The 24,526-nt window shown below is 38.0% G+C and overlaps 3 protein-coding genes across 5 annotated transcripts; 2 read left to right on the top strand and 1 right to left on the bottom strand.

Annotated features, from left to right (window-relative positions):
* Positions 1–295: 295 nt before the first annotated feature.
* Positions 296–2,288, bottom strand: LOC141833547 (ethylene-responsive transcription factor ERF056-like). The gene has a single exon (XM_074721024.1). It carries the CDS (start codon positions 1,725–1,727, stop codon positions 579–581), a length of 1,149 nt encoding a protein of 382 aa, XP_074577125.1. The 5' UTR covers positions 1,728–2,288; the 3' UTR covers positions 296–578.
* Positions 2,289–11,230: 8,942 nt separating this feature from the next.
* LOC141833002 (transcription factor TGA4-like) lies at positions 11,231–18,238 on the top strand. Of its 3 annotated transcripts, XM_074720380.1 has the most exons (10): positions 11,231–11,314; positions 11,474–11,638; positions 13,396–13,567; positions 13,645–13,719; positions 14,620–14,679; positions 14,761–14,838; positions 14,922–14,988; positions 16,232–16,503; positions 16,807–17,043; positions 17,729–18,238. In XM_074720380.1, the coding sequence occupies exons 2-10, from the start codon at positions 11,502–11,504 to the stop codon at positions 17,882–17,884; spliced, it is 1,254 nt and encodes a 417-aa protein (XP_074576481.1). In that variant the 5' UTR covers positions 11,231–11,314; positions 11,474–11,501; the 3' UTR covers positions 17,885–18,238. The 3 variants fall into 3 exon arrangements, with proteins under 3 accessions (XP_074576481.1, XP_074576482.1, XP_074576483.1); XM_074720381.1 differs by lacking the exons at positions 11,231–11,314; positions 11,474–11,638 and adding an exon at positions 12,474–12,563; XM_074720382.1 differs by lacking the exons at positions 11,231–11,314; positions 11,474–11,638 and adding an exon at positions 12,518–12,599.
* A 3,138-nt stretch (positions 18,239–21,376) lies between these two features.
* On the top strand, positions 21,377–24,371 carry LOC141832969 (alpha-humulene synthase-like). Its single transcript, XM_074720335.1, has 6 exons — positions 21,377–21,493; positions 21,575–21,833; positions 21,900–22,272; positions 23,444–23,662; positions 23,911–24,046; positions 24,141–24,371. Exons 1-6 carry the CDS (start codon positions 21,377–21,379, stop codon positions 24,276–24,278), a joined length of 1,242 nt encoding a protein of 413 aa, XP_074576436.1. The 3' UTR covers positions 24,279–24,371.
* The last annotated feature ends 155 nt before the right edge of the window (positions 24,372–24,526 follow it).

Raw genomic sequence — 24,526 nt, 5'->3', positions numbered from 1 at the left:
TAAGAACACAGAGATGAGCTGTAGCAGGTTGGGTGGAACTTGGAAGGCCAGCCAAAGTGTTCCTTTTCTTCGATGATGAGAATATCTCTGCAGTAACGAGGACAGATATGGTTGGAGTTGAGGTCTGGTTGCTTTCCCCAAGGTACGTTGGATTCCATTTCCACTTGCTTCTGCTCAGTTTGTTCTTTGAATGAATACATTCATGAAGAACTCTGAATTTACTTTTTCTTCTTTTGTTTTTTCCAATTCAATGAGCTCAAACCTTCCACTGCAAGATTGTCTCTGGCATGAACAGTGCATAAGAAACCATGATTGACACTATAAACATCACACTTACAACTATGACACTGCGATACTCTTCCTCACTAGCACCGCTGAGAAAAAACAAGCAGCAGAAACTAGCAGAGCAGGCCGTAGAGACTAGAGAATACACTACAGACTCAACACAGATCCTGAATGACTCTTGTGGACTGGTACTGCTGAAGACTAAGAACATCTGTTGCAGCCCTGCAAATGTCTAAAACCCCATTTGCAGCAGCCATCGGAAATGACTACAAGACTAGAACCAACACAAAGGACTAATTGCTTGAGGAGAGGATGGAATCCCAGTCAATCTCCCAAGATGGATACTTCTTCAGCATGAAGTTCTCGGATTCGTCCCAAGGCACCTCGTTAAAATCCAAATGCTGCATTTCAGGCACCGGCAACGAAGAGCCCGAGCCCTCTGACGAGATGTCTGACTTGTCTTCCAAGGCTGAGCAGCCCAAGTCGCCCTTAGCCGCCGCCACCACAGGCACCTCATCGACTGCGACGGCCTCCGGACTGGGTTTGAGGGTGGTGGTGGTATTGCTAGGAGGCACACAGTTTCCTTTTTTGGATGAATTGGCTAAACTTTGATATAAAGTTTGAAGCTTGGAAACGACGGTGGAGTGCAGGGGACTGGGGGTTGTGGCAGAGGCGGCGTGGCAGATGTTGGGGAAGTTAAGCCTGGCTAGGTCCCCGCGGAGCTTGTAGGCAGCCATGTCGTATGCCAGCGCAGCCTCCTCGGCGGTGTCGAAGGTTCCTAGCCAGAGGCGCGTCCGGTTCTTGGGCAATCGAATCTCAGCCACCCACTTGCCCCAGTGTCGCTGCCGCACTCCACGGTAGAGCTTAGTGGGCTTCGAGGCGGCGGTGGAACCGGCGTACTTCATCGGCTGGGGCCGAGGGCCGAGAAAGCTCGCAGCTTGCTGGTGGTGGGGGTGATGCGGCAACGGCCTCGCTGCAAGGAGGCTCTGCTGCTGCTGGAGAAATAATTGGGCCTGGATCTGCTGGATCTGGGCAGGAGTGATGTGGGTGAGCCCGATCGGGCCGGCACCGCCGACGCCAAGCCGGTCCAAAGGAAGGAAGCTTTCGGGGACCATCTTGGCGACTGACGATGATGGCGAACAGCCATCCAAGGCCGTACTTTGTGAGGCAGAACTTAGATAAGAGTAGCAGTTTAAGCTCGGACTCTGAAGCGAGGAGCTAGAGAGAAGAGAGGAGGAAAGTAAAGGGGTAGGAGAAAGGGAGGAAGAGAAGGATGAAGGAGAGGAGTAGCTGAGCATGGAAGAAGAAGGGGAAGAAGGCGGGGAGAGGGAGGAGGAAGAAGCACTTGTCATAAAAGGCTCAAGCGCTGTCATGAGCTCCTCATCAAGAAATTCTGCAGAGGTAACTGGAAGTCTATCGAACAAATCTATAGCAGTAGCCATACAAAATCAATAGAAAAAACTTGAAACAGAAGCAGAAAAACTAGAAGATCTTTCAACAATAACCAGAAGAGGGAAGATCTAAAAAGAATTCAATATCATAGAACAAGCAAATGGGCTTCCAGAGGCATAGTTCAAAATGCTGACCTCTCCTAGATCACAACCACAGGGCACAGAAAAACAACCCTCCCGGTCGATTAAAATCCAAAAGATGAAGAAAAAAAATCCAAAATCCAAAATCCAGAAGAAAAAAAAAGTCTCTGGATCTCTATTCTGGAACCTCCGGCACCCAAAGAAGCAAAAGGAGGAAAGATCTCCCAAGGCTTCACTCTTTTTTGGCTGAAACAACCAAAAGAGGAGAACAAGATGAGATCTCTGGCTTCCTTCTTCTTCTTACGGAGACAGAAGATCACAGCGAAGGGATTCAGAGAGGCGGCAAGAAGAGATCAGAGAACAAACCTTTCTTCTTCTTCTTCTTCTTCTTCTTCGGACGGGAATCTCTCAGCCTGACCGAAAGGTGGAAGGGAAAGGGAGGAAATCAACGGTGGCTGGTGGATCGCTCGTCTCTCTTTAGGTAGAAATAACAGACGGCGTGTTATTGCGGTATTTAAAGCCGCCTCCGGTTCGCTGGTTTGGTTAACCACCTCGATTAGTCTTCTAAACTATTGTTAAATTAAGCTGGTAATTGCACGCGCATTGGCCTCGCGTCATCCGACGTCACCCCGCGCCCGAACTACCCCCCTTCGGCCGATGACAGGGCGACACGTGCAGAGGTAAATCAACGGCAGGGATGCTCTTCCAAGCCGTCTCGTCTGACTCGGATGACAAAACTGATTTAATTTCAAATGTAGAGCCCTGATCTGCTGCGCATAGCATCCCGCGCGACACCTGCGTGACAGCTCCGACCCACCGCCGCTTCCACCGCCGTCGTGCCGCCGTCCGATCACCGACGGCCACCGGACCAGACGCATTGGAAAGCCAGCTCGCCGGCGCTCCGATCGAGGCCGGATTGTGGCCGGAATCCGGCCAGAAACGCGACAGAACGACCCTTGTCCGATTTCAATGGAAATCGGCCGGAGACCGGCCGCGGTCGACACACCGGCGCCGGGCGCGTCGACCGCGGCCGGTCTCCGGCCGTGATTCGGTCGGAATCCGGCCAATTTCGGCCGAATCGGCCAACAGTAGCTGTTGGCCGATTTTGGCCGAAATTCGACCGGATTCCGGCCGGATTCCGGCCGAATTTGGCCGGAATACGGCCACCGGACCCGGCGCCGGCGAGTTGCGCATCCATCGCCGCCGGTCCGGTGGCCGGACGGCGGTGAACAGCGGCGGAGAAGCGGCAAACGTCCGAGGAGAAATACTGTGCATCGTGAAAATGGACGATCGGGATTGATTCGCGCACGGGTGCGCAGAAATCAGTCGCATGACAGATCAATTTTCTTCAAATGTATTATTATTATTATTATTATTTAAGTATTTTGTTCCCCTTTAATGGCCTATTGTAACTTGAACAGCCAATTGTCTCTTCTTTCTCCAAGAACACAAGTTCCATAGTTAAATCCTATGAATTCTGTGTATAAAAAATATTCTTTGTGAGATTTTGAAAACTTTGACGATCAATCCTTTGATGACGACGCTGTTCATGCGCGAAGACTACTAATTTATTACTAGATTGCATCCATCATGCTCATGTCACGCTGCTGTGATCCGACGGCCTAAATCCGATCAGCAATCATATATAAAGTTGTCTTGAAGAAAATTAATTTGAATGTGCTGCGGTTAAGTTCTTGAAGGTGATGCAAGATGATAACAAATGTCAATCAATTAAGCTGATAAGGAAGCTAAAATGATTGGCCTTTCAATTAGTAAATTTAGAAAATTAAAAGAATGTTGAATAAATCAAACGTAACGTGGAGTCAAAAGTACTACTACATGCCTCGTTGGCGACAGCCATTTGCTTCATGTTTTTCACGGTAATTACTTTTCGAGTGAATAGACCAAAAGTACGTCCCTGTCTCTGCTTTAATGCAGCAGCAGGTCGATCGATCGTAAAGTTGCAGTCGACAACATTGGCCATGTGTGGAAATGAAGGAAGGTCCAGAATCCACTTTATCAGTCTTTGAATCACATTTGTTCTTCATATCGACCATTCCATTCCCATCTCGATAAATTCCATTAGTTTTCTTGCACTGGTTGGCTGTGTGCCTGTGTGCTAGGTTTACTTGGACTGAAAGCAATGAAGATCTTGACAACTACTTAATATTTTTTTTTCCTTATGAACGCGCGGCAATGGAGACGATGTAATGGCTGCTGGATATTTTGGCACGTTTGGCAAAGTTCCTGATCATCAGACGAGGCAAAATCTGATCGAAAGAGCTTTTGTTAAAGTTAAACTAAAAGTATTGGAGCTTTTATTCATTCAATAAGAAGAAAACGAGCCAAGGTTAATGGTACTTCATCCTTCCTGTTTAATCCTTCACTTGGATGCTTTAATTTGCTTCAGTAAGTGTACCAGTTGGTTGCTTGCAAGAAACAACCCAGTTTGCTTAGTTACCAAGTTTGCCTTATTGCTAAATGAAATTAAAATTAATATTCATGTGTAAAAAAGATACTCGGCTGCCAAAGGAGCTGTCAATGTCATCCATCGAAATCGCGTCAGAGAAACAAAATGGGTTTAGTCTGATGATGCATGACTAGGATTGAAGAAATTGTCATCTTTAAAGTTTGCTGCAATCTTGCTTAATTAACATGGTCAGTCTATCTCGCTTGCTTAACCTAATTATGTTACTTGATGTAACCTATTACTTATTAGCTAGCTTGATTTCTGATCCGGCGGAATCATGCTGCTCCTATGTGACATTTATAGTTAAAGATCATGATTTGTTAAGTTAAAAGCTGAGAGAAAATTAAACTTATTTGAAAACCTATATATAAACTTTGGCACTTCGACATCTCGACCTCTTCAGTGCCTCGACATCCCAACTTCTCGACTTCTCGACTTCTCGACTTCTCGATCTTTCAACACCTCACCATCTCGACTCCAAACGCCATCCTTAGTCTGACTTAGGGGTTGCAAATATTCTCAAAACATGTGACAACTTAAGAATAAAAGGGCAATTTGGAGATTATCAGATATAATTCCCTCAAATATTCTCCTATCCCCATATAATGTCAAAAAGAAATGAAAGCAATCAACAATTGTCATATATGGTCTCCTCGTACACTTCGATAATGATGTTGCTCCGATCGATATGGAGATATTTTCCCGATGGTTATATACACCCTAGAAAAGGTACGTCAAGGGAGATTTTTCTCTGCTACTATTTCTCCTTCTTTGATAGTCGTCTTCTCTTCTGAAAAATTATAATTTGAGCGTTGGAATAGTCTGTCTGTATTTCCCAGAGCCAGTCTAACCTCCCGATAAAGTTTATTTCAGGTTCTCTTCATTTAATCTTAGCTAGAGTCTCTCGGACGTACATACGTCAAATCATTCATTAACTGATGACTTGACCATCTATGAAATTTGCCGAAACAATCTCTATTCACACAACTAATGCACACCAAGAAATAGCTAGTAATATTCTATAAGTGATATTCTATTTGTTATTTAAAATATATTTTATTCTATTGAAAAAGCATAAAAGCTAAAATAATATATTTGTTAATATACATATAATATATAATATAGTGTAATATTAGCTATGTATTTTAGATAAAATTAATTATCTTAGTATAATTAAAATCACATTTAAATTGTTAAAATTGTATATAAATACTTATAATTATCCTTTACTCATTTCAAATGCATGCCTTATAGATATCCCTTCATATGTGTATTCCCATCACACATTGCTAACATTAAAAATTATATTATTTTCTTTGTAATTTATTGCACTCTAAAGCATGATAACGACACAAAGGTCATGCTTCTTTCTTACACTCTTCTTCTTTATTTATTCTAATGTTAGATGTCCTATCACTTCCTACTCGGGTGAATTGGTTCATGTCATCGTTAAATGTTATATATTTTCATTAATTTTTTTATAATTCATATAATAAGTTAGATACAAATTTTATATATATATATATATATATATATATATATATATATATATAGGATTGATATCCTGCGCGATGAGTTTACGCGACTCCGTGCGCGATAGCCGACGTGGCGAGGAGTTTCACTGTTCATCCTCCACCGTGGTCGAAACGAAATCCCGAAATAAAATCCCGCCTCTCTCAAAATCGCGCGGCCGATTCTCAATTTGAGCTTCCGCTGTGGTTGAAAAGGAAGCAGAGAAGGATGCGACTGCAGCGGAGGTGAAGAACGAGAAGGGTGGTCCGGTTGTGGAGAAGGTCTCGTCCTTCATGGAGGAGAGCAACTTCTTGTCGGATCTCAAGGAATCCGAGAGGAAGGCGCTGGTGGAGCTCAGAGCCGCCGTCGAGGAGGCCATCCTCAAGAACAAGTTATTTAGAGACGAGTCAGAGCCGTCGGAGGGGAAGGAGAAGGTCCATGAAGAAGAGGAAAAACTGGAACTTGACAAATCTGCTGAGGCGAAGCACACCGACGAAGAAAAACCTGACCTCTCTACCCAAAACCCTAAATCCTATTCGCTCCTCTCGCGTCGCTGCAATTCTTGCAGGGAATCTTAACTCAAGTTTGCTAACTTACGTCTACAATTCTTGCAGGGAATATATATATATATATATATATATATATATATATATATATATATATATATATATATATATATAGAGTCCTGATCTGCCGCGCGACGCATCCCGCGCGACACCTGCGCGATAGCTCCGACCCACTGCCGCTTCCACCGTCGTCGCGCCGCCGTCCGGTCACCGACGGCCGCCGGACCGAACGCATTGGAAAGCCAGCTCGCCGGCGCTCCGGTCGGGGCCGAATTCCGACCGGATTGTGACCGAAATCCGGTCAGAATCCGGCCAGAAACGCGACAGAACGACCCTTGTCCGATTTCAGCGGAAATCGGCCGGAATCCGGCCGATTTCGGCCCGAATCGGCCAACAGTAGCTGTTGGTCGATTTCGACCGAAATTCGGCCGGATTCAGGCCGAATTTGGCCGGAATACGGCCACCGGACCCGGCGCCGGCGAGTTGTGCATCCATCATCGCCGGTCCGGTGGCCGGACGGCGGTGAACAGCGGCGGAGAAGCGACAAATGTCCGAGGAGAAAATACTGTGCATCGCCAAAATGGACGGTCAGGAGAAAATACTGTGCATCGCCAAAATGGACGGTCAGGATTGATTCGCGCACGGGTGCGCAGGAATCAGTCGCGCGGCAGATCAATTTTCTATATATATATATATATATATATATATATATATATATATATATATATATATATATATATATATATATATATATATATACTGTTCGACACATCCGTGCACGACGTCCTGATCCATCACTACTGCCACCACTACCGCCGGTCGCCGACTTAGTCGCGATCGGCGCGCCGCTCACTGACGCTTCGTCTGATGGCGGATTCCGATCGGATAATGATCGAATCCGACGAATTTGATCAGAAACAGGGCCGATCGCGAGTGGCAGTGGCCGCGCCACTGCCGACCCTGTTTTCAATCAAAATTCGTCATATTTCGATCACTATCCGATTGGAATCTGACGCTGGACGAAGCGCCGGCGAGCTACGCATCGATCGCGCCCGAGGGAGAGGTTGGCGGTGGCCGGATGGCACGGCGAGGGCAGCGGCAGCGGCGGTGGATCGCGGGTGTCACGCACGGGTCGCGGATTCCTCGACGCCCATTTCTCTATATATATTCTATTCTTATATCTATATTTTAGATAAAATAGTTGTCTATAAATTTTTTATAAGAGTGCATAAACAAATATAATTATACTTATGAAATATATTATAATATAATATTTTAATTATACAATACAAATTTTATTTCTTCGATATAAATTGAATAGTGATAAATAACCATGTGAGTAATAAAATTTAAACATTAAAATGTATTACTATTTTGAAGGTTATTTTGTTTTTGGTTGAGTTATTATTATTTTTATTCGAGAGTGAAAATTAAATTGAGATTTAGGCTCGAAAGCTAAATGGGCTGTAGCCCAAGAGATATATTAAATATCTGATAGATAAACTTAATTAGCGCTGAAGCAGATCCAATAAGCAAATTAACGAGAATAACCACACAGAATTAAAGAGAGTTTGCCGAGTATTAAATTAAGCAGGGAGGTTAATTGAATTCGTCGGAAAAGGGTCAGTCATAGTCTGCCACCGCCGCCGCCGCCATCCCGTCTCCGCTGGCGCAAGAACCTTCACTGCCCAGCTTTGTGATGTTACGAGAGCTATACAGTTGTTAGAATTAACCCTTAGTGTCAATTCGGATTGAGTTGGACTCAAGTCAATTCAAATTGTGTGAGGCTTGAGTTGGACTCAAGTCATACAAGTCAATTCGAATTTATAAAAAAGTGTGACATGATCATTATTAAAAGGCTACATGATCTTTCTTAAAAGAAGAGATAAATTATCATGAGATGCATGCTCTTTCTTAAAAGAAGAGAAAGATTATCATGCATGATCTTCATTAAAAGAAGAGAAAGATCTTCATACATGAGATGCATGAGAATTAATAAAATATTAATTTTTTAGATCACTAAAAGTTAAAAACCCTTCATATCCCATAGTGGGATATAAAAAGGGGTGAGCGGCTCTCCTTCTTTCTCTTCTCTTTTACCTCCTTGGCCGAACCTGATTTGTGGCTAGCACCACAGTTTGGTTCTTCTCCATCTCAGTGTTCGTGTGGGTACCGTGGAGGCGCGAACACACTGATCGTGCTGAGATCCGTGAACCTTTGAAAGCAAGAGTTGCTGTCGGGATTGCGAAGGACTCTCATCAAAGGTAACTCGATCATGTAGATAATCGATAAAACGAATATGTTTTCGCATGGATCTTCTAGAGGGATCTTGTTTTCCGCTGCGTTATATGCGGTTTAATCGGTTTTTCACTAGATCCCTACAACAACATCAGTTCACCTATTGCCGTCTGATCAATTTCCGGCGCCACAATGTCAGCACTGTTTTCATCGTCTCCCTCCTCGTTCCCCCGCCACCACTTCTCTCCGATGTTGCCGCTCGGATCGTCGACAAGTTCGCGCTTCCTCTTTTCCTTTGTAACAGTACTAGTACGGAGGCATCGGAGATGGCCAGGGTTCGGTTGGTCAACTCGACTATTAGTAGTATAGAGTACCAGTGAAGTCATTGGGCTATTAGTAGGAAATGGTGGACTAGCGCAGCTTAATGGCGAATATATCTCTGCATGCATCACAGAAAAGGTGATGATGCTTGAGGTTGATGGTGACAAAAGGCGAGTTGGGTCATTGGACAAGTTTGTAGAGAGGTGGCATAGTTGGCCAATGAGATGACAAAAGAACACTAGGGAAAGAAAAATGCTACACATCATAAATTATAACACATATAAGATGTCGTTGATAGTGTTGAAATTAGTTCTTAGTGTCAATTCAGATTGAGTTGGATTCGAATTGGACTCAAGTCAACTCAGATTGTGTGAGACTCGAGTTGGACTCAAGTCACACAAGCTAAATTTGAATTGGATTAAAAGGTTATCATGCATGAGATGCATGATCATTAAAAGGCTGCATGATCTTCCTTAAAAGAAGAGAAAGATTATCATGCATGGGATGCATGATCTTCATTAAAAGAGGAGAAAGATCTTCATGCATGAGATGCATGGGAATTAATAAAATATTAATTTCGTGGATCACTAAAAAGTCAAGAAAACCCTTCATCCTTCATATCTCATGGCGGGATATAAAAAGGGGTGAGAGGTTCTTGATGAAGGGGTTGTTGGATGCTCTTGCTCTTGCTCTTCTTCTCTTCTTCTTCTCTTGGCCGAATCCTCCTTTGTGGGTAGCACCACAGTTGGGTTCTTCTCCATATCAGTGTTCGTGTGGATACCGTGGAGGCACGAACACACTGATCGTGCTGAGATCCGCCGACCTTGAAGGCAAGAGTTGCTGTCGGGATTGCGAAGGGCACGCATCGAAGGTAAACTCGATTCTAGTAGGTAGAATCGTTAAACGAGTATGTTTTTCGCATGGATCTTCTGGAGGGATCCTGTTTTCCGCTGCGTTATATGCGGTTTAATCGGTTTTTTTCGCGCATATAGATCCCTACAGATAGAAGGATCGATGATTGAACACCAAGAAGCAAATTAAGTTCCATCTTCTCACCTAAAATTCTCTCTCAAACACATAATTAATGATGTATCCTTGCATGAATCATCCTTTTATTATGCGTAAGATTTTTTTTTTTGGACTTTTGATTTGTTTTCTGAATTTGATATTTTGATAATTTCTTGCAGTCAAATAGCTATAAGGAATCTCTTAATCGTCGCCCCATGGTGTCTTTTGCATTTCCTAACTAAAGATGGTCAAATTTAATATTGCAATGCTACAAGTGGATCTTTTCCTTTGAAGTACAGTAGTGATTCATGCTGTTTGTTCTGCAAACCTGCAGATAAAAAATACCTTATTTTTATTGCCAATCCATGCAAGAATCTTGGTCATCTCTCTTTTCTTATATTATCCTTGCACTCCTCTTTACTATGCTTTTCCAAGTAGCTTTGCACTTTGCCTCCATGTATATGCTGATATGCATGCATAAGCCTCCACCATTTAAGTAAACAAAATAATCTCATGCATGCAAATCGATTTTCTTGTAAAACACATCAATAAAGGTGAGAGTTGATAAAAAGATATCAGCAAATTTACTTATTAAAGATGATCCATAGGCAAGGAAAAGCATGCATATCAAATCAGTGCAAGAGCATCAATATTCTATACTACTGTATAATAGCTGCGTTTCAGAAACCCAAAGGACAGTAAGATTAGTTAATAATGCCACAAAGATTTGGCTTGAAACTGCTACTGGCTTCCTTTAAATTTCAGTGAAATCAAAACCACACATTTCTGAAATTAATACACTTGAAAAATCAAGGTGCAACGTATGCAATTGGTGCAGGGTTAGGAGGGAGATGGCCACCATGGAAAAGCTAAAGGTGATAAAAGACAAAATCTTAAAGATGCAAGGAGTGGAATTCTTAGAGCTTAAGTATTTTAGGACATCACCTATATGAAAAGTTTCTCAGGAGGGCATGAATAATTGAGTCCTCTTCAGTACTGAAAGTTTGGCCCCAAATGTCTTCATCATCATATTCATTGTACTGTGCCTATGTCTGTTTCTGAATTGCTTTACTTTATTCAGATAAAAGTTATACTAATCCAGGTTTATCAGATCAAGCACGAGTCGATCGAGTTGGTTCTACTTTTGGTCACAGCAGGAGCATGCATTAATTCATCATTTTCATTTTAAGCCATTTTTAATAATCCCCCAAAAGGTTTAGTGGATGGCACCTACTAAAAGCTATGTCCACCATGAGCTTATCTCTTCATTGTACTCCATTTAACACCTTCCTTCCTAACTTTGAGTGTTAGCCCTAACTACTCTTTCTTCCATCTGTCTGAAGATTAGGCTTGGAATATAATTCCTTGACAAAGAAAGAGAGGTATGACTAGCTCGTTCCTATAATCCATGCATATCATTCTATCATCTTGTTTTTATTATGATGTTTTAGCAAGAAGTGAATTTGGATGAAGAGAATCTGTTTTCTTTTACAGTTCATGTGTACATGCATGTAGCTGATTAATTTTGCCTGTGAAAACAGCCTCACAAAGAAAAGAGAAGTATGGAGCATGGAGTTGGGAGATGATCGAAGCCTTATCAGTGTTAATTGTGACAAAGCCGTGAACCTTTGCGAGGATCAACAACAAGGGATAATGGAGTTTTACGTTGGTTGCTTTGAAAACAACATGCACCATATAGAATCTTGGTGAGCAATTTTTTTCACTTGTTTTTTCTTTAGTTCTCTGAATTAATTTCAACATCACCCATCAACTTTACCATCTTTTTCGAATTGCTTCCATAAATTTTCAAAATAATAAAAAAATATAAAATTTGAAATCATCATATCATTTTTATTTTAGTTCTCAGTTGCACTAAATTGTTTTTCATGGAGAATGAAGATATAAAATATTTACACAGTGATATAACATATATATTCATTATACTTCTACTCTGTTGTATACGTATATAAAAAAAATATTATAAAAAAGTCTATTTTATATTTTTAAGTCTAAAAATAAAAATATTGAAACTTGAAAGGTATTTTTATTGAAAGGTTTTTTATCTAAAAAATGTGTTCTATTTTAAGAAAAAAATATTAAAAAGATGCTTTATATTTTAAAATAGTTTTATTTTAGTAATATTATAGTAGTATTGGCTAAAATTAGTGGCACCAAAACTGTTATATCTGTGTAGAATAAATATATTTTTAAAATATAAAATAGTTTTTAATATTTTTAAAATGGATATTTTTTTATGAATACTGAAAATAAACGGTCCCTTTTTATAATTTTCCCCAAATGAAAACTTCTCGGTGAATATGGGGAGGTAAGTGTACCGCGGTTGTGCGCGACAGCGTCGCTGGCTTCCTCTCTTTCCCGCGACCCACCATTAAAAAATAACGGTGGAGAACTGAGAAGGGATGGAACTCGACCTCCGGGAATCTCCACTTCCGTCCCCTAATCTGCTCCTCCTCCTCTCTCTCTTTCGTGGAGTGAGGCTTTGGTAAGGGGGCGGGGAGGGAGGGAATGGCGGCGGCGGGATTGCCCCACCGGCCTTCGGGTTTAGGGTTGTACGATTCATTCCGAGGCATTGATTTGGCGGGGAAAGAAGGCGTTTCAGTTGATCTCAAGGTTAGAGAGCTGGTTTGGCCTTTCCGCATTCTTGAGGTGATATGCTTGTTTCCCTGGTGCTTCTGAATGTGCGAAACTCTTCGTTGGACGGGAAAGATCCTTTTTTTTTCCTATCCTTCATTAAGTCTGAAGTGAAAAAAGTGGGACAGAAAGAAGACTCTTCTTTTAGAACTCATTCTAGATAATTTTGTGTCAGCGAAGTAGAGTAGAGTCAGAATATGCTGTTTCTTGTGATTTCGAGATGCGTCGCAAAGGCGGAACAGAAATCTGCCCGTGCTCTGTGTTATGCAGTGTTCTTGTGTTTCATACTTGATTATTTCTTCTGTTCGCGCTCTTATTTTATCTTAGTTTTACGAGAATATCTCCTTGGAGCTCGCTTTTTGAATGGTTATCAAAGAAGAGCGAAGAAGACACACGATTACTTTGCATACCCTAGAAATCTATATAGTTTTACGAGAAAAACTGATCTAATATATCTTTTTAGGTATACGAAGGCTTCTCGCACGACACAATCTCGAAGTATGTTGATTGGGGAAATTCTAGGGATATGTCTTGAATCCTTATAATTTTTGCACGGAAAATGAAGACTATATAAACGGATAATTGCCTTATAGGATAACGAATTGCTATAAAAGCACAGGAGCTAAGGGAGCGATGCGTTACTGGATTATAAAGGTCCGTTAGGGTCACTTATATATACTGTTATTGGCACAAAGAAAAACTTTGATGCAATTTATCGAACATTTTGCCTCTAATAACTACTTTCTTTAATCAATAAATTTTTTGACTTCTGATTCCTGTGCATTCAATTGAAGTAACCTTATCCTTTCAGTGTAAACGGTAGGAGTTCTATATCTCCATTTCAAACCTCAAGTAGGATGGGCATCTATGAAGAAAATCACCACACTGGCATGTGGGAGGACCCCTTCAAAGCTGATAGTAGCCAAAATACATGTGCTTCAACAGTTTTGGAAGCAGATATGCGAATTGATTGTTTGGTTGATGTCTGTGACAAATCTATCCTGTTTAACTCACTAATTTCAGCATTTGTTCTGATTGGAGATATTGTACTCTCATGTAGCTAGAAGATATTCCTAACAAAGCACTAGGAAAACCAAAGAAGTTTGATGAGAAAGAAAACAAGCCTTCAGATAAGGTGAATAAAATATTGAAATTCTTATGAGATTTTTTTACTCCTATCTAATTCGATGGTAGTTTTATTTGTCTATTTCTCACAATATTGACTAACATGACATCAGTAATTGTTACCTTTGTCCTTTTACTGTGGTTGTTATGATGTAAATTCATGTAGAAAATTTCCTTCCCAATAAGATCTTCAATATCCTAGTTACTGCCACAAATAAAAGTTTGTATAATGTGTTAGGTTATATGATCTATCCTAACCTCTTGGAAAGAAATAAAAAATGTTGACATACGTAGTAAGTGCATTTATATTTGAGTGGAACTTTATCTATGAAGCAATTTAATTAGTCATCACCAATGCGATAAGATAACACATATTTGTTCCAGACTGTATATCAATTTTTAAGTTTAAATTTGATACTCAGATTATATTAATCTTCTCTGCATCTTCTCTTAAATGGTAAGCATGAAATGTGGGAAAATTCTATATAGACTACCAGAATAAAGAATATATGTTGCTTTACTACAATGAACTTACGTTAAGGATTTTCTACATCAAAATTGAATTTATGAAATCCCAACAGTCAATGGTATGAGATGTCTTATTTTAAACTGAATGATAATTATTTCAAGCTGGTTGAATTTTTGACTTAGCTACCTTAAAGGTTTATATTCGAAATATGCAATTGCTTCTTGTTTTGTTATGAGTGTTTGCATTTGATCAGAAATTCATGTTCTTACATGAAGCTCCAATCATATAAATGAGCCACATTCAACTATGATCATTAAGTAGACTCTGATGTATATATTGCATTTAGTAACACTTATCAGAAATATTCTGCAATTAATATGGGCACCTTGGTACATTCAGTGCTTATATACTTCTTGATAGTTTAACAAATGATGTTTATAGATATTGAGACGACTTGCACAAAATCGAGAGGCTGCTCGAAAAAGCCGACTGCGGAAAAAGGTATCTTAACAAAGTGAATTTTTTGAACTGATTATTAAAATCAGGTTTAATATGCTGATCTTTGAATACATTCTTTGGCAGGCTTATGTTCAACAGCTAGAATCAAGCCGTTTAAAACTCGCCCAACTAGAACAGGAGGTTGATAGGGCCAGACACTTGGTATAAGTGCTACACCTTTATAATGAGCAGAAATCTTTATCTTAGCCACGTCAGCCAATGAACAAATTGTTGCTTTACTGCAGGGTGTGTACACATTAGGTGGGAATTTGCAAGGGTCAACTCTTGGTGTGCCTGGAAGTGCCAATATAGGTACTATGTGATTTCCATTTTCTTCTGTTCTTTTACTGGAACATCAAGGAAAAGAAATCTCAACAAATCTTGAAATAACCATGTTGTGCCAATATGTTGATAATGCTACATAGTATCTAACATGGCATGTCATGAACTTATACACCTGAGATCTTTTCCTTTTTTTTTTTTTTTAAGTTTTGGCACATTGTATATTGGGCATGTTGATGTCCATATTGGATGTTGAATGCCTCGCATAGGTGCGGGAGTGATGGGAGAGTTCTAGTATCATAGTTCACTAGATCTTTTAGTTTATGCTGGACCATACTGTGGTTAATTTTTTTTGTTACACCTTTAGCATAATAGATAAAAATTGCACTTCTTCCACTTTTGTAAGTTGAGACATCAAATCATTGTCATCTCACTGGTTACTCCTTCCCAAGTTTAAAATAATGCTAATACTTGATTGAATTGTGCATAATGTTCCCTGGACCCATCTTTTAAGATGTTTGCCATGATATGAGTTGGATGAAGAACTTACCATTTATTGAATATAATGAAATAGCACAGAAACTTGTAATATAGATTTAGTGCTCTTAGACATTATGCTGACATTATGGAATGCCTTGATTTAGTCCTGATGTCTAGTTATGGTCCAATTGAAGAGGCTTATGGACTAATGAGTAAACTACTTGCAATTTGTTCTTAGGCAATTAGAGCATGTGGCTTTGTCTAAGTAAGTTAATGAATTTCTATGACATCTTCATATTGAGCAGGCTTATGCTAGACAAGGTGGTTGAGCCTTATATGAGGCCAATTACTATTATAGGGATGATTCTTGATTGTGAATTGGACTTTGGGGTATTGACATGGACATGAAACCCTATGTGGAGGTGATTTTGACATTCTGGTTATTCCTACATAAGTAGCTGTGGGCTAATGAAGACGGTTTATAAACAATTTTAAGCATCAAGTTAGTGTTAATTCTCTTATTTGGGCAGGTTGTGACACAATAAAAAAAATATTGCATAGTTGAATTCATGTTCCATTTGCAATATGTTGCATCCTCTGCTTCTAATATTAAACTCATTATAAATTCATGATTTGTCTACCCTTGTGTGGCACAGCTCTTTGGAATGGTAAAGTAGGTTTGTTTCAGGTTTATGCCTCCTTTGACTCATTGGATGGGTTACTATGTGATGAAAAGATATTTTAATTTCTTAGTACCTATTACCTAAAGATGCAATTCTTGTTTGCTTTCCAGGGATTGCTGCTTTTGAAATGGAATATGGACACTGGGTCGAAGAACAAAACCGACAAACATGTGAGCTGAGAGCTGCACTTCAAGAAAATGTTTCTGATTTAGAGCTTCACATGCTTGTTGAGAGTGGAATGAGACACTATGACAATCTTTTCCAAATTAAAGCCATTGCTGCTAAATCTGACATCTTCTATCTTATGTCTGGCATGTGGAGAACGTCCACTGAAAGGTTTTTTCTTTGGATTGGTGGATTTAGGCCCTCAGAGCTTCTAAAGGTGATTGAATTATTTGGAAAGAATTCTAGCTACCATTAAGTTTGCACATGCGAGCTCTACTTCAACACCAACATGAAAATCATGATTCCTTGAAAGTGCACACAGTGACTATTCTAATGTAGCATGGTACTGCAGAAAGTATATAGTGATCTAAACTAGGTCCACGTATTCCATATCTCCAGTTTGATAACATGCTGGGGAAAAAGGATCCTATCATTTTGTAATAATTTCATTTTTCTTCCAACTCCACAAGATAGACATTTCATTGTCCTCGAGCTAATATGCCTTATTCTTGGTTTGCAGGCGCTCTACTCACAGCTGGAGCCTCTGTCAGATCAACAAATCAGTGCCGTCTGCAACCTGCAACAATCTTCACATCAAGCTGAAGATGCATTGTCTCAAGGATTGGAAAAACTTCAGCAAACTCTTTCAGAAACTCTAAAATGTGACCCCTTAGGCACATCTTGTGTTTCAAGTTACATGGGACAAATGGCAAATGCCATGAGAAAGCTGGAGGCTCTTGTAAGCTTTCTGAACCAGGTGATACAACAATTCTGCCAATATATTATTAATTATCTTATCCTGTTTGCTTTTTAATTTATAAATTTCCTGTTTTGATGATTCGTCAGTTTGTTTTTTCTTTAAAGTTGATATAATTCATCAGTGCAATGCTTCAGAGTATCTTATCAACATCAAATTTAGTTGTCTAGAGCTACTATATGACTTGAACTTGGCCACCAATACCATACCTATGCAAATCTTCGCATGCGATCAATGGGAGTGTCTATGTCCAACTTGGAGCATGGTTGTCTGAGACAAGTCCCGCATATTCCCTGAGATGGTATTGAATGCTAAACATGATCTTGAATGTTGTTCAAGATTTGAAATGATAGAAATACAATACATTAGATTTATTATCCGTCTTAGGATGAAAATATGTTTTTTCTTCTATTCCTCTATGCCTTTTGTAGTAGTAAGGTTTTAATGTCTCCATCTATAACTTTTAACCAATTATAGAGTTCTGAATCTGCATTGCCATTTACATTAGTTAGTTTTTCACCATTTCTCATTTGGTCTGCTGTTGTTTGTCTGTGTAAAACCGAAACAGGCAAAACTGTTTATCCACTCCAACGCTATAATGCATTTGACCTTTTCTCTAAATTGTTAGAATTGCTTCTCGATATGATGCTGAACATCAATCATCCTTGCCTAAATTTTAATACAGGCTGATCTCCTCAGACAGCAGACATTGCAGCAGATGCACATCATCCTCACAACCCGTCAGGCGGCACGGGGTTTGCTTGCTTTGGGCGACTACTTCCAACGCCTTCGCGCCCTTAGTTCGTTATGGGCTGCTCGACTGTGCAAACCAACTTCCTAAACAATCAGATCAGGTACCATGGTGATTTGTCATTTGAAAAATGTGCAACCAACCAACCAACTTGGCAGAAGGGACATCGACAAAATGCTTCCTAGCCTCCATCAGGATCATTATCATAGAGAGTATATATTCAGCAGAAATCGCAACAAGTGCGCCAGTGTAGATCATCTGGGAAAGTATATCGTGGTGGTTCTGTAGCTTGTTTATGAACATGCCATTGGTTATTAGTGCTAATCCTTTTTCAGTACAAGGGCAGTAAGTAAGTTTGCCATGAAGGTATTCGATATCAGAACCAAACAGCTCTTTCCCAGTATGTATATAAATGCTTGGAGTTCACAATTTAGTTCTGAGATCTGAGTATCATATTATTATAAATTAAATAATGGTAAAATATAAAAAATTCTGGTAAATAAAAAAATAATTAAATTAAATTAAATTCTTATCTTCATCACTATGTGGTCTGTAATTTATTTGGCAATAAGAATAATGCAAAATAAAATCATTTGATATTGTACTCAGTCATGATAACCTATTTTTCCACTGTCCGAAAAAAGATCAGTACCTTGTTCTTGTTTGCTCTATGAGAACTTTCTCTGACTTCATAGGTTAAAATTGCGCTAATATTCTTATACCCATAACCATTGTGTTGAATCTCACAATCAACTCAACCATTTAAGAATAGTTTTAATGTGTTCAAAGTCAAGCATATACATGACCCGCTGCACATATATACCTGTGTTATGAACCTTGTTTAGGAAGTTCACCCAAACTGAATTTTAGACAATCTAGATACTCAGACAGCACAGAGCCATTTAGTTGTATGGTTCATTGCAGGAGACCCAAGTGACCTTGAGTCCTTTTCTGACACGACATTGCATTGTTAGCCACAGTGATATTGAAATTGTAACATGCAGGAACTTAATTCTTACACAACTGAACAGAACGTCAAGATATAGAAAGCTTCTAATGCTATATATCATTGGACTAATTTGAACATCGATAATAAGTCCCCATGGATAAGTTGCAGCCCAATCAACTGAAAACATTGTAGAAAAGTTGATTAAATGTTGGACCTTTAGTTGGACTGTCCAACAAAGGTAACAGTAATGCATCTGATGATCAAAATACTATGTTACAAGCCTCGATAATGTGTGCTGTCTCTTATGAGTCCCTTGTGACCAATCCAAAACAGGTAAGGATTGTGCTGAGGGCATTGAGAAATTGATATCATTATGCAGATAGTTACATTTGAGCAATGAATCTGACAAAATAAGCATAAGAACTTCCACTAGGGAATAAAAGTGTAAAATGTAGGTGCCTGTATTCTTATATTCTTTTTTGAATCCTTATATGTGAAACAAGTGATGTTCCAATTATTTGGGGCTTGCTTGAATCCTCCTGGGTGCTGTTAAAATATTCTTTCAAAACAATCATACTGGAGAGTTCAACTTAGATGTCTAGGATCTACACTATTTTGATGTTCATTTACTTGACATGCCAACAGAGTTACACATTATTGCTTGTTGACTTTTATCAAGGTTATAGTTCAACTATGCTATGGTAGACTGGTACCAGGACTTCCCACTAGCAATGTTGTTTCCTTATCAATGTACAGTGATATCTTTGTTTGAATGGGGTGAAGAAATGTGAAGAATTGAAGATGCATGGTATATGTTGAATGTGCTCAATGACCTAAATACTTAAGCCATCTCACAGTTACCATGTACTTTATACCAACATTAGTTTGATGGTAGGGTCAAGCTCTGTCCATCAATCAGCAAGTAATATAGAGTTTGAATTTAGTTAGTAATTTAAATAACAAAGCATAGAGCTCAATGAGGGATAAGATTCATGTAGCCCATCCCAAATAGCTTAGACAAACATGGTTTGATTCCCGGGGCAATGGTGCAACGATAGGACATCCGGGTTGTGACCCAGGGATCCGCGGTTCGATCCCCAGCTACGGCGTATTTGTAAGAATTTTGTTCCAAATGGGGAACGCAATCAAAGGATGTTGGGCATCTGGATTGGCCGCCGTATGCGCTTCCCGATTTACCTTGGTGGTCGGTGAAAAACTTTCGTGGGACCAGGCCATCCACCCTCAGGGATTGAGTCCATGAGACTGACTGAGATTTATCATCAATTTTTTTTAAGACAAATATGGTTTGATGATGATGCCGAGTAATTTAAATAAGGATAATAAGTGCATTGTATATGTTAAACCTACATGCAAGTTTCTGATGTATTGAGGCTTTTGGTTATGAACTTTGTTTCTTCCTGAGTTCCTCTCTCTTCCCTAGACTTTCCTGCTCCTCCTGCAGCTATTTTTAGTAGAAATTGTTCTCTCTTCTCTGTAGCATTTGTGATTAAAATTATTGATAAATAAATTTGTGATTAAAATTATTTATTTATTAATTTTATAAAAATTAATAAATAAATTTATTGATAAATAAATATAATTAAATTATTGATGAACTTTATTTATGGACATTAAAAAAAATCAAATTTATTAATTTTGAAGGATGTTCATTATTATACATTTTTTATTATTGAATAAATATAAATGAGTTTTATCGAACCCAATACAATCTTTGATGTCTAATTCATTTACAACCCTATTTCTTATACTCTTCATAGTAATAAGGCTAATAAAAAAGATCTTATAATTTTTATTACTTATCTTTTTCTCGTCATTTTTCACAACTGTGTGTAAATATGTTCAAATTAATTGTTTAGTCGATTACATTAACTTGGTCTATATGGTCCGGGTAACTCACTCCATCTCGATCAATTTGGCTAGTTCAACTAACTCACTTAATTCTCTCAACTTATTCATCCACTCAATACTTCATTTGCTAGACTAATCCATTTTTAATATTGCAATCATTCAAAACAATAACTAATCATAGGTTTCAACCATTCATTTTTAATACATTTTCCATATTTTTCTCTACAGCGTTCACGCACGGGTATTTGATTTTTCTATTTGCCACTTGTTGATGGAAAATGAGTTCAAAGATTATTTTCTAAATGCATAATCGAACACATGTTATTATAAAAAAGGAAAGAATTTACCATAAGTCTGCATGAAGATTTCCAATTTGCATGCGTCTCAAAATTAAGATTATTTTTCGAATGCACAGATGACACGTGTGACTAGAATAAGGAAAGCATTCAACACAAGTTTGCAGGAGGCTTCCACTTTGTGCCATTATTGGAAAAAAAAGGGTTGCCCTTCATTACGGGTTTTGACTTTTCTCACGGTCAAAATTTGACCAATCTAACGCCGTTCAAACACAAACTAGTAAACTACACATCAACTAACTCATTAAAACAATGATTTCGAATCATATTTTTTTAGTTTTATTTTTTATGGATTGGGTGAAGAAACAGCCAACAGATGTTGATGAGAAAAAGTATTATAAGTACCAAGGAGAAATGTAAAAGTGAGCAATTCCTCGAGTCGATCGTCACACTTGATAATCACTGATGATGGAGAAGCAGTCGATGGCCGATGGCAAGGAAGAGATAATTCGTAAGTCGGCCGAATATCATCCTAGTGTTTGGGGTGACTATTTCATCCGGAACTCCGGTCTGGCCCTCGAAGAGGTGGTGCTTTATGATCCTCTCATGTTGGTTCATGATTTTTTTTTATTTTGTGCTAGCTTCTAATGTGTTTGGATGATGTAGGAGTCCACCCGGACAATGATGAAAAGGGTGGAAGAACTAAAAGAACGAGTGAGAAACCTATTTGAGGAAACACATGATGTATTGCAAATTATGAATTTGGTTGATTCGATTCAGCTTCTTGGATTGGATTATCATTTTGAGAAAGAAATAGTTATGGCGCTAAGATTGATTTATGAGACTGATGTTGAGAATTATGGACTTTATGAAGTTTCTCTTCGATTTAGATTGCTTAGGCAACATGGATATTATCTGTCTGCAGGTATATATAAATAAAATTAGTCAAATTGTTTACCACCATGCTATAACCTAATATCCATTCTTGTAGATGTTTTTAACAAGTTCAAAGATGATAAGGGAAGATTTTTGTCGACCTTGAATGGAGAGGCAAAGGGACTCCTAAGCTTATACAATGCGGCTTATCTTGGAACACATGAAGAGACTATACTTGACGAAGCTATTTCTTTTACAAAGAGTCAACTTGAATCTTTATTGGGTGAACTTGAGCAGCCTTTAGCAACAGAGGTATCTCTTTTCCTTGAAACGCCATTATGTCGAAGAATTAGAAGGCTCTTGGTGAGAAAATATATACCTATTTATCAAGAGAATACGACAAGAAATGATACTATATTAGAACTTGCAAAGTTGGATTTCAATCTACTACAATCTCTTCATCAAGAGGAAGCAAAGAAAATTTCAATGTAAGTAAATTATTTACTGTGCCGAATATTCACAAAATAATATAATCTTTATATTTGCATGATATTTTTTTAAAATAATTATTATTATTTTTAAAAAATTCTTTTATCTTTTTTTATTCGGATTTGAGACCAACAATGGTGGGTTTAAAAAATTTTTAAATAAATTAAAATATTAATTTTAAAAATAATTTTTTATATAAAATTAAATTTTTTAGCTTTTTGAGATGCAAAATTATTAATTAAATTTTTATATTCATTTCATTTGTAATTTCTTTAGCAGAAATCATAGCAGATATGAATCCATTTTCTCTATACTCATTCAAAAAAGAAATAAGACCTTTTAATTGATCTAATACATTAATGTTCATATCTTTATATTGTAAAAATTTACTAACAATATTAACTGCGAATAAGATTACAAGTTTATAATAGAAATCATTGATAAGAAAATAAGAAATTAACAGAAGCATAAAAAAAAGATTTGATAGGGAAATAAGGAAGACAATATCTTTAGGTTTTAAGATTATCAAAACATCTGTAATAAAAGATCTTAATTCTGATCGTTCCTCTCCTTACACCCCTTGTGATGATCTTGAAAATGTCTTGAGAAGAGAAAATAAGCTATCAAATAAGTAAAATGTTTGAAGTTAGCAAAATAGGTTATTAGGTTAATAAGAAAAGAAGGAGAGGAATATAAAGAAACTAGTAAAATTAGAGTTTTAAGAATTGAGAAATATTAAATATATTGGAATTATGCCAAAATCTTTATGAAATCCAATGACCATGCCAAATCGCTATAAAATCTAATGATCATGCCAAATCTCTCCAAAATCTAATAAAGATATATATTAATAATTTTTTATTCTCTTTATATATATATATATATATAATATATATATATATATATATAATTAATATTTTTAAAAAATGGGACCCAATTTATTGGGGGCCCTAGGCATAGGCATGCCTAAAGCCGGCTCTGAGTTGGAAATAATTTAAACTTTAAAGACTATACAAGTTAATTAAAAATTGAGCTATACTTAATTAATATACATTATCATACTTGATTAATTTTATTAATTGCCTAATTACAAGTTTTGTGTTTGTGATTTAAACTAATTGACTTATTTTCTATATGCGCACAAACTTTGAATGGCATACGCGTGCGAAGATGGTGGAATGATTTAGCACTGGTTAAGTCTTTAAAATTTGCTTGTGATCGAGTGGTGGAATGTTATTATTGGATAGTTGTAGTGTATTTTGAACCTCAATACTCTCATGCACGATTAATTACTTCCAAAGCTATTTCCCTCATGTCAATTATGGATGACATCTATGATAACTACAGCACATTGGAAGAGAGTCGATTATTAACTGAGGCAATTGAAAGGTTTGTTTTTAGTTTATTTATATTTTAATATTTACTTATTTCCTTTAACAATATAATTGTAGTGCTATCCATACATAGAAGTAAAAATTTAGCAAATAAATTCATTTGAAGATAACACCAAGATACTAACAATACAATAATAGTTAAAACTTTTTCTAGATTTTTTTTTCATATTGATTTGGCTAAGTCTCCTTGGTGCTTTACGAATAGCATAACCTCATATTTTTTGATCTTTTTTTTATATTTAGGTGGGAATCTCAAGCTGTTGATCATGTACCAGAATACTTAAAAGACTTTTATCTCAAACTATTAAAGACTTGCAAAGATTTTGAAGATGAACTAGAACCCAATGAGAAGTATCGCGTATCATATCTTCAAGAGGAAGTATGTGCATAGCATTATATATTGGCTCTTAACAACTTAATAATCATATAAATGTTTAAATTTGTCTTTCCATTAAACAATTTCATATATATAGATAAAAGTTCTATCAAGATCTTATTTCCAAGAAGCTAAATGGGGTGTGGAAGGATATGTGCCATCACTCGAGGAACATCTATGTGTTTCGTACCTGCCGGCTATTTTGCGGTTGCTTGTGCCTCTTACATGGGTTTAGGAGAAGATGCAACAAAAGAGGCATTTGAATGGGTTGCTAGTTCCCCCAAGATCCTTGAATCTTGCAGTATAATTTGTAGGCTTATGGATGATATAACTTCACACGAGGTACTAGCTAATCATTAGTTCCAATCATAATTCCTTTGATGATATTAATATTTATTTAACGATATTTCTCTAAAAATTTATAGCGGGAGCAAGAAAGAGACCATGTCACTTCAACAATTGAGAGTTACATGAAAGAATACG

The sequence above is a fragment of the Curcuma longa genome, chromosome 8 (assembly GCF_044706935.1).
Source record: "Curcuma longa cultivar G26 ecotype Majalengka, Jawa Barat chromosome 8, ITB_CL_G26_1.1, whole genome shotgun sequence".
NCBI lineage: Eukaryota > Viridiplantae > Streptophyta > Magnoliopsida > Zingiberales > Zingiberaceae > Curcuma > Curcuma longa.
The sequence above is the reverse complement of the archived record's forward strand: the minus strand, read 5'-3'. Positions and strand labels throughout refer to the sequence as shown.

Excerpts from the sequence above, each read along its gene's own strand:
- LOC141833547 (XM_074721024.1), bottom strand. The coding sequence starts at position 1,727 with ATGGCTACTGCTATAGATTTGTTCGATAGACTTCCAGTTACCTCTGCA.
- LOC141833002 (XM_074720380.1), top strand. The coding sequence starts at position 11,502 with ATGGAGTTGGGAGATGATCGAAGCCTTATCAGTGTTAATTGTGACAAA. Across the intron at positions 11,639-13,395 it reads ATGCACCATATAGAATCTTG|TGTAAACGGTAGGAGTTCTA; the intron begins GTGAGCAATTTT and ends TTATCCTTTCAG. Across the intron at positions 17,044-17,728 it reads TTGTAAGCTTTCTGAACCAG|GCTGATCTCCTCAGACAGCA; the intron begins GTGATACAACAA and ends ATTTTAATACAG.
- LOC141832969 (XM_074720335.1), top strand. The coding sequence starts at position 21,377 with ATGGAGAAGCAGTCGATGGCCGATGGCAAGGAAGAGATAATTCGTAAG. Across the intron at positions 22,273-23,443 it reads GAAGCAAAGAAAATTTCAAT|ATGGTGGAATGATTTAGCAC; the intron begins GTAAGTAAATTA and ends ACGCGTGCGAAG. Across the intron at positions 24,047-24,140 it reads TATCATATCTTCAAGAGGAA|ATAAAAGTTCTATCAAGATC; the intron begins GTATGTGCATAG and ends TCATATATATAG.